A 12,699-nucleotide genomic window follows, 5' to 3' on the forward strand; every position below is an offset into this window, starting at 1 on the left:
TTTCCTGCCTGATGGTCTCCCACCAACGAGTGGACCAAATATTCTTCCACTAGGATTTGCAGTTCAAAGGCCCCAGGGCATCCTAGAACTTCACTGCAGGGCCGCCCAGAGGGGGGGACAAGTGGGGCAATTTGCCCCAGGCCCTGGGTCCCACAGGGGCCCCATGAGCCCTGGCCCGGTGGTGGTCTTTGGCGGCAGGGGGCCCTTCAGTGCTGCTGAAGACATGGAGTGACTGAACGGCCCCCCGGCGCCGAAATGCCACCGAAGACCCGGACCGCTGCCGGGTGAGTACAAGCGCTGCAGCTACCCCGCTTTGCCCCAGGCCCCCTGAATCCTCTGGGTGGCCCTGCTTCACTGAGCAAAACAGGCTGAGTTTCAGCCTGAGAAGACTTCTTGTTTGTCTCCATTCCTGCATTGATTGCTCTCGGAAAGGCAGCCAATACAATCTGAATCCAATTATCTTGAGGTAGGCAGATGACCCCTCACAACATGAAATTTTCCACTGTGTATCCAAGTCCATTCTTCTTACAAACACCTTTCATTTGGAAACAACTTGAAATCCAGTGGCTGTATGATGCTTTCTGCCAGGACTTTATCGCTAGGCCATACTAGGATAGAAGCAAATTCAAATCTACCTGCCTACGTTCCCTTTTTAAGCATTTTAGTATGATATGCCTCAAGCTCCTGGACTCCCAGAGTTATCTATGCTGGCAGATATGATTTCTGCCTTAGCACAGGGTGATCCAAGGGAGCAGAACTATACATTATGGGAGGAAAAAAATTGTAAGGAAAATTTAGACAATGAAAATTTGCCATTTGTTAGATCTACCAGGCTGTGGAACAGTCTCCTAAGAATAGTGTTGAAGCCCGGTCATAGGAAGCTGAACTAAGCAAACCAATGGGGCATGTTCTCTAGGGAAGAATCCAGCACTGGCAGGAGGAGGGACTAAATTATTTAATAGGTGTGATCTGCTTCTAATTTTTATGATTCTTCGAAGTGCAATGAATATATCAAATCAATTTTTTTCCCTGTTTCTTCTTCTAGTTGGCCAGTGCTCTGGACAAACAGAAATACAGAGTGCTCAGGAAACAGGCAATTTGTATAGAAAGACAAATGAAGCCCGGCAAAAGAAAAGGGGCAAGGTCTGAAAACGTTACCACTTTCTTTACACACCCTGCTGTAGCTTTATTCTTCCCGAAGACAGGCGGCCACAGACCGGCTCATTTATTTCACAGAGCAAGACACTTTTTAAAGAGGATTTTAAAACTTTTGAAAAATGACCTCTATGTTTTGTTTCCTCACTGCTACCTCAGAAGCAAGAAAAGCGTGTGTGGGGAGGAAGCCTACCTGTTCAAGCATTGCAATAGAGTCTTGCAGCACTCCCTTCACCTGCTGAACCTGTTCCTTGTCATGCTGAGGGATATCCTCTCTGGACACCATGTCAGGGGCTAAGCTGAAAAGGGAACATGATGAGAAAAATCAATACCATGGAATAAGTATCTGTACATCCATACCCAGCAAGCACTGATCTCTACCTGCACTCATTAGCACGTTTCAAGCCAGGACCGCATTAAGACTGTGTACAGTTACATTTGAAACTATGTTACCACTTTCTTAGAGATGTTGCCTTAGTGCATTTGTATACACCGGACACTAAGAGGGAACATGCATGTAATTAAACTGAATTCCTCAGGCTTCTAAACAGGAGCAAATTCCTCCCTCTGAAGGAAAGTTGAAGTGATCTAGTTCTTCTGCCAATCTTATATTGCAAAGGTCTGTCCTAGCACAAAATTAGAAGGATTGTCATTCTCTGTCCCTGCTAAAGATTAGGTTAGAGTTTGAAACTGTCTGTCAATGCTATGTCCAACAGAGGTGAAGCAAGACAGGTGTCAAGGTCTGCATTAAAAAAAAATGAAAGAGGGGTAGCCAAAGGCATCATAAAGTCATGAACATACCGGCCCTCCCAATAAAATCCTTTAAATACAGATACCAGTTCCCAAATTGTCTCCTCCAAGTCAGATACACAAACCTGGTTCTTGAGAATATCACATCCGTTTGCAAACATTGTAATGCATTTAACTGGATAACATGTGAACAGTGTTTGAAGATGTAAAGCACAGCAGAACTGCTAAGTGTTCAATTACATCACACTCCAAAACTGGTCACTTCATCCTTTTAAAAAGTGAGCAGGACATGAACCTTGAGACATTTGTACCTTGCAGGGATCAGCAGAAAGGAGGAGGCTGTAATTCTGTGTAGATCTCCATGAGACAAGATGGAGAAATACGGCAGAGTAGACTGTGCAGAAAGGGGCAGGCTAATCCTAAAATGTCTTGGAGAGGGAGAAAAGCCAGTGGTGCAATGTGAAGCCATTTGCTGGACAGCAGTGTCAACTGTAAAATGGCTACAGGTCACAAAAGTATTTAAAGATTTGCCTCCTGAAATTTGCTGGTTATGAGTCCAGTCCAAGTTATCAGGTTCTTATATCTGGATGAAGACGAGGAAGAATTCAGTCAGAAATTCACTCACTTTAAAGACTTCTCATCCTGAAGGTGGACCCGGTAAAATGACTGAGCTGCACGCTCTATCTTTGATAGTTTAAGGAAGAGAGTCACATTCAGCAAAACCAAGAGCAGCAAACTGTATAAAGAAAATCAGACTGGTTTAATCATTGCTATCATTTTGCTTCTGCAGCATTACTAGGGCCATGATGGCCAGAATGACAAATGTTCTATCCTCTCTGAACAAACCCTCAGGAAAGGAACTGAGAAAGCAACATGCGGGAATTTAAGGTAACAAGAGCATCTGAGTGGGATCTATTAGGCTGTGAAATAGTCTTTCAAAGGAAGTGGTGGAAGTCTCATCCTTTGACATATTTTAAACTAGACTGGATGAACACTAGAAAATGTAGCGTATGAACAATCAGGAACTAGCAGCAGCAGCAGACTAGTTCAACCACTCAGCTTTTTCATTCTACCTACCATGCAGTAATTGAGCTCCTCCCCTGGAGTCTTCCTCCCATTCCCCTGGATGCTGGGATGCAGCCAGGGTGACCACCCTGATCACTTGCCCCTAAAGCCAGCCCTGATTAGGACCCCGCTGTGCTAGTGCCATGTAAACACAAAGAAAGAGAGTCAGGGCAGCCCGGGGTGGGGTGGCAATTTGCCCCAGGCCCGGAGCCCCGCGAGCCCTGGCCCAGCAGCGGTTCGGGTCTTCTGCGGCATTTCGGCGGCAGGGGGCCCTTCAGTGCTGCCAAAGGTGCGGAGTGACTGAAAGGCCCCTCCGCCATCGAAATGCTGCCAAAGACCCAGAGTAAGTACCGTCGGGTGAGTACAAGCACTGCAGCTCCCCCACTTTGCCCCAGGCGCCCTGAATCCTCTGGGCGGCCCTGGAGAGAGTCCCCTTACAATCTAAGAATGATGAGCAACAAAGGATTTTACTCTGAAGACCACTAAAGACGACTCCACTAGTGGCCCACATACCACAGGCTTGAGAAGCACTGGACTGCATGAATAGTCTTTTCCTGCTTCCATATAGGTGTAGATAAGATTAGCTCTCAGACATCAGTCAAATTGTGGTTTAACATCAGTGAGTACTTACAAGATGCTCATTACCACAATGATGGCTGTGGTCTTTCTTGCAACATCCCTTTTCCTTCCTGTTGGGCATGGAAAAGATCAGGTTAGAAATGCTCAACATTAATTCTCCTAAATAGGAGTCTACAATGCACAAGCAAGTGGTGGATTGGATGGCAGCCCTAATTGACAGACACACGAGCTGTGTGCAGTTTGGGATGCCCATTTATGCACATAACAGAAACTATTTCTCTATCCATCCCAATGGAGGAATCAACTGGAGAATCAAGTTTATATGTCCATCTCTTCTGCCAATGCAAAGCAGTGCTGTGAAGTATGTTCCTGAGTTAGGCCTGTTCTACACTTAGAACTTAGATTGACCTAGCTATGTTGCTCAGGGGTGTGAAAAATTCATGCCTCTCGGAAACATAGTTAAACTATACTAAACCTTGGTGCAGACACTGCTAGGTCGGCACAAGAATTTTTCCATCGACCTAGCTACTGCCTCTTGAGTGGGTGGATTACTAGAACGACAGAAAACCCCCTCCTATAACTGTAGCAAGGGTCTACTCTACAGCAGCACAGCTGCAGCTCTGCTGTGTAGATATAGCCTTAGACACAGCAGCTCCCAGTGGGTACTCACTTCCACATGCCTACCTGATCACATTGCCAATCCTGCATACCAGTAACCATTCCAGTTTCTTTTCTTGTCTATCGTACCAAAAATCAACCTGGTTTCAGTAATTATCATCCTATAGAAAACACTTTAAATGCAACTGAGTGCAAAACCGCTCCCTGTTGGATACCTTTGCGAATCTGATATTGGCATAGGGCAGGACGAAGTGTACATTTCCTCTCAAACTGAAAGAATGTCACCCACCACCACCGCTTGGTTAACCTAGAATTGTGTAAGTTATCTGATCTCCTACAATAGTTCCTAACACTGAGATTTCCTGGCCTGGCAAAGGGACATACATTAAGGCTGCAACATGCACAGAGACAAAAGCACTCGTCTGGAAAACTGGAGCAGTGGTGGCAGATTAGGAATGTGGGAATTAACACAGTTACATATGCTACTAACCCAAGTTTACTCTGGTATTCTCAAGGGCTTTTTTCCTGGTTTGAAGTCTGTGTTCTCAGTTCAGTGGTTACAATTTAAGTTGTTTCATATAAGTCAGAGTTCTCTGGCACTCATTAGTGCACAAATGTTCCTCTTCTCTTTCAAAGTAGTTACTGTACGCCATGACTGATTACAAGTCAATCTGTCACGTCTAGTGGCAGAAGGGGCAACAGTGCTAGATCAGCTTTGGTGCCCCAGAAACGACTGAAGCAGCCAGGAGATTGAAAAAGACGTCAGTTTAATTAAAAATACAAAACAACAAGAAGATTTAGGAAGATGAGTCCAGGGCACAACTGTAAAATTGTAACAGTTTCAAGGACTGCATTAGTGTAGTTAAAGTCCAAAAATTAAATGCTTTGGGATTTTGTGCAAGTTCTTAAAATCAGGTTGCATTGCTTTTCCTGTGCAAGCTTTGTGCTGGGTTTACAGTTACTTTGGAGCAGAATAGATTATAGATTGCACTTGAGTTCAGCAGATGTTTGTCACTGCAAAGAGGATCAGACATGCTCCAGATCCTGTATATCCAAGCTTTAGTAATATAAAATAAACATTAACTAATAATCCAGCTGTCTTTACCCAACTGGGTCTAACAAATACACATAGCGGCATCACATTTGTTCTGTCTTACTAATCAAACACCCTCTCCAACACACACGTTTGGACAAGCAGCTGAAATAGAAAAGATGCTACTATACCCACCTACTATGTTGCCCTGGGACTCCAATCCAATGTCCCCAGAAGAGTGCTGTGAAGAACGCTTAGGAAGCAGCTCTGCCACATTCCGGTGTAAATTCCGTCGTCGTCTTCTTAGGGCAATAAGTTTCCCAGGATCTTCTATAGATTGGTTTATTGCATATTCTTCCATTAGCAGATCTGATTCTACAGTTGAAAATAAGTATTTATTTTTCCCTTCGCTTTTCAAATGGAAAGTTCACATTATCTGGCTATGATAGAGACAATACTAGGCGAGGCATACAAATCAATAGAGGCTGTTGTCTTCTAGAAAATATATATGATACATCAGAGATTCCTTAAACTGTACCAGCGACTTGTACTAACATCATTACACTCAATACTTTACAGGTATGAAATATATACTTTTCCAGCACAGTACAGCTTAATGTATTTGCTCAGCACTGTTGCTTTCTCTCATAGCTACAACCAAGGAAGCACCTTGGTTTAAATGGGAAATCAAATTAATGGATTTTTTTTGTATCTTCACACCTTCTTGGGAGCTGACCACCATCCCCTGGACACAAGACTATTGATTCCTAAGAGGAAAATGTTTGTAGGAGCCCTTTGATAACATACTGGAAGCACAATACAGTGGCACCCCAGAGTTAAGCAGTATATTGACCTAGGGGATCCTCTGGCTTGAAGGAGACACAAAGAGAATCTCATACTTTGTACATTTATTTCTAGCAGATTCAGTTTCATGACCACTAAAATTTACCAGATCCATCCACAAAAAAGATTTCACCCTGTTACTACAAAAAGCAAATCCTCACCAAGTTGTTTGAAATTCTCCTCTATCCCACTCCAGGTGTTCTTCTCAATTAGAGACTTGATGAGGCCCCATGGCTGCTTTTTGTATTTCACATCTGTGGAAAGCCTGCAACAGCACAGAATGGAATGGTAAAGTGAGTGATAAATGATAAAGTTAGTGGCTGTCCATAATCCAAAACAGTCACTATTATGCATCCGACGAAGTGGGTATTCACCCACGAAAGCTCATGCTCCAAAACAACTGTTAGTCTATAAGGTGCCACAGGATTCTTTGCTGCTTTTACAGATCCAGACTAACACGGCTACCCCTCTGATATTATAAATAGGCAAGGCATTGTCAGTTGGCAGCACTCACACTGAAAAGATAAGGATTAGACATGGGTAAAGAAAAACTATAAACTGCCTTTCAGCTAGAGCTCTGTGGGAATTTCCATTTCACAGGACATTCCACAATTTCAAAATTTGCTTTAGTTCCCAATCGGAATGAAAAAGAATGTCTATATCCTACAAAATAAATTTTGAAAAAAAAATCTTTTTAGGTAATTTGTAATGTTTCATTTCAACTTTGACTTTTTTTTATATAATTTAAAATAAATTTCAAAACAAAAAAAGTTAAAATGTTCCTTTCTGAAAATGTCAAAATGGAATGGTTTTGACCTTATCAAAATCCTTTTTTCTCTCCCAACTGTTTTAAACAGACTTTTGTTGAAATTAACGTTTTCCCTTGGGAAGTTTCTGGTTTGATGAAACAGAATTTTCCAACAGAAGAAACTTTATCAGAAATTTTTCTACCAGCTCTAATTATAGCTCAGTGTTACAAATGGTGTTACATGCTGTATTTGCTATCGTCCAACACCTACACTCTACATGCATTGCTTGTATATCCCTCTCCCTTGAGATGTTATGATGACCATATATCTGTATAAAAAGGACCAGGGGAGTCTCCCTTCAGAGCCAGTCAATGCTGCTTCATAGGTCAGGTTTACACTACAGACCTATATCAATATAATTGCATTGCTCAGGAGTGGGAAAAATCCACTCCTCTGAGTGATGTAGTTATACTGACCTAACCGCTTGTATAGACAGCATATGTTGAAGGGAGAGCTTCTCCCAGACATAGCTACTGCCTCTCAGGGTGGTGAATTAACTATGCTAACAGAAGAAGTTCTCCTGTTGGTGTACTAGTGTCTTCACTAAAGTGGTGCAGTTGCGCTGCTGTAGTGCTGTACATGACGACAAGCCCTTACATCAGCTAGAAGGGTTGCTCAAGGCATTCGGTTTTCCCCAGGCACAGAGTTCACCCCTTTCCCTTCGTACTCACAGTGCCAGAGATCCCAGCCTAAAATCAAACAAAGGTTTCCCACCCAGCAGTGTTGAGCATTAACTGCTACTAGACCTATTCTCTTACACAGTGTGCTTCTGCTCCAAAAAGTGACTGTAAAAATGGTACTAGAAGGGTTCATGTTCATTATCGCTCAGTGATTTTCACATCAAATGTGCTCAGTTTAAAAGATGATTTTCATGACTCCCAAGTCTGCAAAGTCAGCTTGGGATCTGAGATTCAAGCTGGGTTCTCTTTCTCTTGAGCACCAGCACCACTAGTAGAGGTGGTGCAGGCCAAATTCCACTTTCACTTGGGTAATTTAATAGCTTCAAGTTATGCCTTTAGCAATGACAACTGTGCAGGAGTATGCACAGGTGTAATTTGTTGGTACTTGGTAAACCATTTCATGTAGAGTTCCCCAGGAGGAGTACAACCCAGCTCATTCTCTTAAAGTTATGTTGGCTGTGCAGGGCACAAGAGTAAAACCTTATTTTTGTCATTAAAAGCCACCAGAGCTGACTAATACTTGCAGGAAACACATACAATGAATAAGAAGGGGCCATTTTTACATATTTTTCACAATGAAACCACACTTCAAGGGAAGAAATTTGTGCAAAGAAATTCAACTTTCCCATGCTGTAGGCACCTCTTTTAGTAAACATACCTCAGTGCATACAACATGGCTCTCCCACCCCACCTGCTGCACACCACTCTGGCTCACCGTAATCTGCATTTCTGATTGGATGTGCGGGTGATGGAGTATCTGTTCACAGTGTAGAAGTAATCATGGTACGGGACATCATGTGTCAGCACCTCTGCATCTACCCGATAAGACTGACCTTTCTGGCTCAGTTTATTCAGGATCTACCCGTAAAAAAACAGAAGGGGAAAAAAGACATTTTAAATACACAGTCTCAGTTCTCTTTCCTTCAGTCTTTGGGTTCATCATGCCAGCTAAACTACCACCTAAAAGCTACTGGCAGTAGGGAAAGAATCTGAAATAGTTTGAGAAAATGAGACAGGTGGAGAACTCATGGTGGTCACAGATGGGGGTCGGGGGTTGGCAACCACTGTCCTTCCCACATTGCCAAATGGGAGAAGGCTCCTAGTTAGCTCCCAGCAGGACAGGATGGTTTTGGTATGAAAGAGGAGGAGAACCACTGGTCTAGAACTCTCAGCATGGGACTGGGGACCAGGAACTCCTGAGTTCTAGTCCTGGCTCTGCCTCTAACTCACTGTGTGACCTTTGAATAGTCGTTTCACTTTACTGCGTCTTAGTTTCCTTGTCTATAAAATAAGGCTCACACTTACTCCTGCAAGGACTGTGGGGAAGAAGTGAGGTTTACGAACCTCTGTGAAGATGAAAGGCACTACGTAAGTATTTATTAAAGATGAGGAGGGCAGCTGGCCATCATCACAAAGGGCACATTTAACTGCTGAGCCACATTCAAACTCCTAAACTCTGCAGTGTGGTCATCACTGAAGCAGATACTGAGGTGAGGGTTTCTCTTATTTTGGCACACATTGTGAATGCACACAGTACCTGCTTTTCTGTTGCAGTTGTGTACTTCCCAATGAGCGGATTGTTAATCATTATAGTGTAGGTGAGGGTCCTCAACTGATTGCCACTGCCGTCCATATTCCAAGGGGTCGATACAGCATCTAGTCACAAAATGTATAATTATTAATGTCCAACAATTTACAGGGAGTGGTTTCAATCCTTAATTTGGTTGAAAGTGGTTTCACAGTGAACAGGTTAAAGGTCTGCTCCTCTCCTTCATGAGTTCCTGTACGTTTGCTATTTAACACACTGTAGAATCAGCTCATGTTACTCACTGAGGGATGCCAGAGAGCTTGATTCTTCTCCCTTGCCTTGCACACCTTGTGTCATCATTCACAGCTGTGAAATGTCAGTGACTGCAAAACACCATCACTCTGATTAGAGACCATTTCACACCAACTCTGAATAGGTGTAAACAAGGACACAGAGGTGAGGAAATGGAGAATGAGGCCTGAGTGTTTAGAGGTCAGAATTCAGAAGTGTGTTGCAGGAGGAGAAGGGAATACCTCCACACACACGGTCTTGTCACTTTCTCCTTGTAACTCCCTTCTTGCTTTTGGACATAGGAGTTTTCCAGTGGAAAGGCCAGCCTGGAACCAATCCAGATGGTTGGTAATTTACAAGAATAGGGAAAAGTGAGAGAAGCACTGGCCAGTATTGGACTCTTATATCTGCTAAATGCTAGAAGAGCAGAATAGATCATGGGAAAAATTAAAGAAAGGCTCTAAATGAAAAGCTACACTGTGTTCCATCTGCCTAGGATGGAAGTTATAAGGTTCATTAGCATTAGTGAAAGAGATAGGTCTTGCTGATTTGCCTTAAAATCTGACACTGAACAAATATTACTCTCTTTTGGACTTTATCTTCTGTTTCTATGATCTCAATAAATAAAATTTACTTGCCCAGAAAATTAAAGCCTGTGAGTGTTATTTAGGAGGGTGTAATGATTTATTCTATGTGCAAATTGCATGGGCTTTACTATTACTTGAATATAACATGATTTAAAACAAAACAAAACAAAAAAACTATTGAGCCAATACCCTAATCAATAAAGCAGAGACTTTAAAATCAATCACATATTAAATTATTTAATGTTGTAACATTAATGTGTAATGTGAAGGTTCTACTCTGAAAAGTGAATGCAAAGAGGGTATTGTTTCTGTGTTCATTGTCTCAATAACACCAGAACAAGTACATTCATTTTATAAATAAAAATTGTTTTTCTGACAGTCCTGCACACTCACCCTATCTAAAAGTCAAGCTCATTTCTTTCTGACTCTTGTAAAAGCATTATTATTTTACAGCACCAAAAATGCACTAGACAAAGTGCAGCACAGATAGAAAGATATAGTCCTTGCTCTGAAGAAATTAAGATTTCATATTATCTAGGACGTAATGAGTGGGGTTAAAACAATAAAGAGGGTGTGGGATGAGGACAGACAGGTTACAGCGATAAAATCCATGAGGTTAATCAATCTAATCTTGTACGCACCTTGGTAGTTCAGTTACATTTCTTTTCATTTTGAATAAGAAAGATTTTGTAAAAAAGATCCTGCCATTATTACTCCTGCCAACCTTATTACCTTCACATTCCTCCCTCAGTTCCGCTTGTGCTAGCTGTTGTCGTCAGTGAGGCAGTATAGATGTAACTGATTAGTCCTGTCACTGGGGCATAGCTAGCAATTCTGATGCTGATGTACTAGGTAGAATAGACTCCAGCTCATTGTCCTAGAGCTGGACTTGGCAAAAAGAACGTAAAAGTGTAAACACTTATTACCTCAGTCAGAGCTTTGAGTCTTAACACACACAGGGAGAAGGAAAGGGCCAGGTTTACGTAGTCATTTTCAAAGCAGAACCTTATCTTTAAAAGCAGGTTTAATTTCCCCTTTGTGGGCAGAATCTGTTGAGTTTTGGTTATTCATCTCTGACTACATTAACACTTCTCTCACCAAGAATGAGAATGTAATTTTTTCTAGCATAAATCTTTACATGAACTGAAAGGGGAAACTATATTACCTACTATATTCCTGGTGTTGAGAAATCTCTGCATGAAATGGGAATTGGTGAAAAGCATTTCAAACATCTTGTCTGCGCTGATATTGAAAACTCTGTTAATAAAGAGTCTCCCGTGCAGGTCATTCTCAGGGACAGTCTCCTTGGCTGATAAGGAAATGGAGAGGAACAGGTTAAGGAAATGGATGGGCCCCATCATCTGCCCACAGTAAAAAAAAAAAAAAAAAAAAAAAAAAAAAGACATTCTAATGCTTGATCCTCTGTTGTGGCTCAACCAATAACCAAACATTAATCCACACTTCTCTTCCACTCCCACAAACCTAACAGCACAGTATTTACCATTATGAGACAGCCCAGAGCTGGTCTTTCAACCAGTCCAATCCACTGTACTTTCATCAGTGCTTTTCCAGGTAGAAAGCCTCCGTTGGTGACAATCAGCCCCATTCAATAGCATCACTTACTCCTTCAATAACATGGTCCCTGTCAGGTTAAAAAATCTCTCTTAAATGCATTACCAGCCCTCCAAGACCCATCTGAGGGGATTAGAATAGAAGGAATACTATGTTATTGCTTTACTTGTCACTATTTACTCTACGCCAGCTGTTTGCATTGTATACATCACTCAATCTGGACAATGTAGTCATGGTGGTTTTCTAGTCCAGTTGGTTCTCAGCTGGCCGTACTCTTGCAGGATGCTACAATGTTTGCTGTGTAAGGGCTGCAGGAGACTACTTGTAAAAACATATTTCATTGGCTTTTTTTTTAATTTGAAAAAATATATATATTGCCCCTAACAAAAAATACCTTCCTTGCCTACCATGTGTCTCTGTATGAAGGGGATATGCTCCCACCCTGTAATCCTGGGTCGGGCACTGGTACCTGCCCTACCCTCATCCCCCATTAACACAGAGCTGTGAGGAGATGCTTTCTCCTGCTCCCGGATCCACTGTCCTGTTGTCTCTATGGAGCCCCAGTGCTGCTCCACTGCAGAGTTTCATTCTTTAGCTGCTGGGCTACTTGCTTTTGCCTTCACCCTCTGCTACCAGGCAGGAATGAGCTTTTGAGGTTTCAGATGTGATAGCAGAGGAGGGGGGTTGTTCCTTTTAAGGGAGGCTGGTGCCCTTGGCAGCTCATAATCTATTCTCTACCTCCCCTCCCCCATGCCCTCCCCCTGAGAATGCTTTCAGCCAGCTAGTAGTCTAGTCCTGTATCTATCCCATTCAAAACTTCCAGTTGTGATACGCAGACAAGTGACCCAAAACAAAAATCACCTCTATGATACCATCCCATTTGCACTTCTGGGGTCCCAAATTCAAAGTTGAATGCCCTAGTTACACCCCAACCAGGAGACTAAAATAAGGTTTACATAAACACATGCACCTCTCTTCCTGTGATATGTTCTGATTACAAAATATGCTTTTCCGGTTGTAATTACAGGGTGGACCAGAAGATCAAGATCATGTTCACAGAGATGCCTATTTAGCCAACCAATTCTGTAAAGTGATTACTCACTATGGTAAGAATTTTTCTGCACTGGAATACATTATAAGGAGCCAGGACGTCGGGGAGTGTTTACAGCCTACACAGTGACATTTTCAG

At 42.4% G+C, this 12,699-nt stretch overlaps 1 protein-coding gene across 2 annotated transcripts in view; it reads right to left on the minus strand.

Annotated features, from left to right (window-relative positions):
- Positions 1 to 12,699, minus strand: part of GRAMD1C (GRAM domain containing 1C) — an 85,765-nt gene that overhangs the window by 4,335 nt on the left and 68,731 nt on the right. For both annotated transcript variants that reach the window (XM_045003975.1, XM_045003985.1), the window contains 8 exons: positions 11,104 to 11,247; positions 9,070 to 9,188; positions 8,248 to 8,390; positions 6,205 to 6,308; positions 5,396 to 5,575; positions 3,602 to 3,659; positions 2,531 to 2,641; positions 1,349 to 1,454 (listed from right to left, as the gene is read on the minus strand). In XM_045003975.1, coding sequence (XP_044859910.1) covers positions 1,349 to 1,454; positions 2,531 to 2,641; positions 3,602 to 3,659; positions 5,396 to 5,575; positions 6,205 to 6,308; positions 8,248 to 8,390; positions 9,070 to 9,188; positions 11,104 to 11,247 — 965 coding nt within the window. The remainder of the gene's footprint in view (positions 1 to 1,348; positions 1,455 to 2,530; positions 2,642 to 3,601; positions 3,660 to 5,395; positions 5,576 to 6,204; positions 6,309 to 8,247; positions 8,391 to 9,069; positions 9,189 to 11,103; positions 11,248 to 12,699) is intronic.

The sequence above is a fragment of the Mauremys mutica genome, chromosome 1 (genome assembly GCF_020497125.1).
Source record: "Mauremys mutica isolate MM-2020 ecotype Southern chromosome 1, ASM2049712v1, whole genome shotgun sequence".
NCBI lineage: Eukaryota > Metazoa > Chordata > Testudines > Geoemydidae > Mauremys > Mauremys mutica.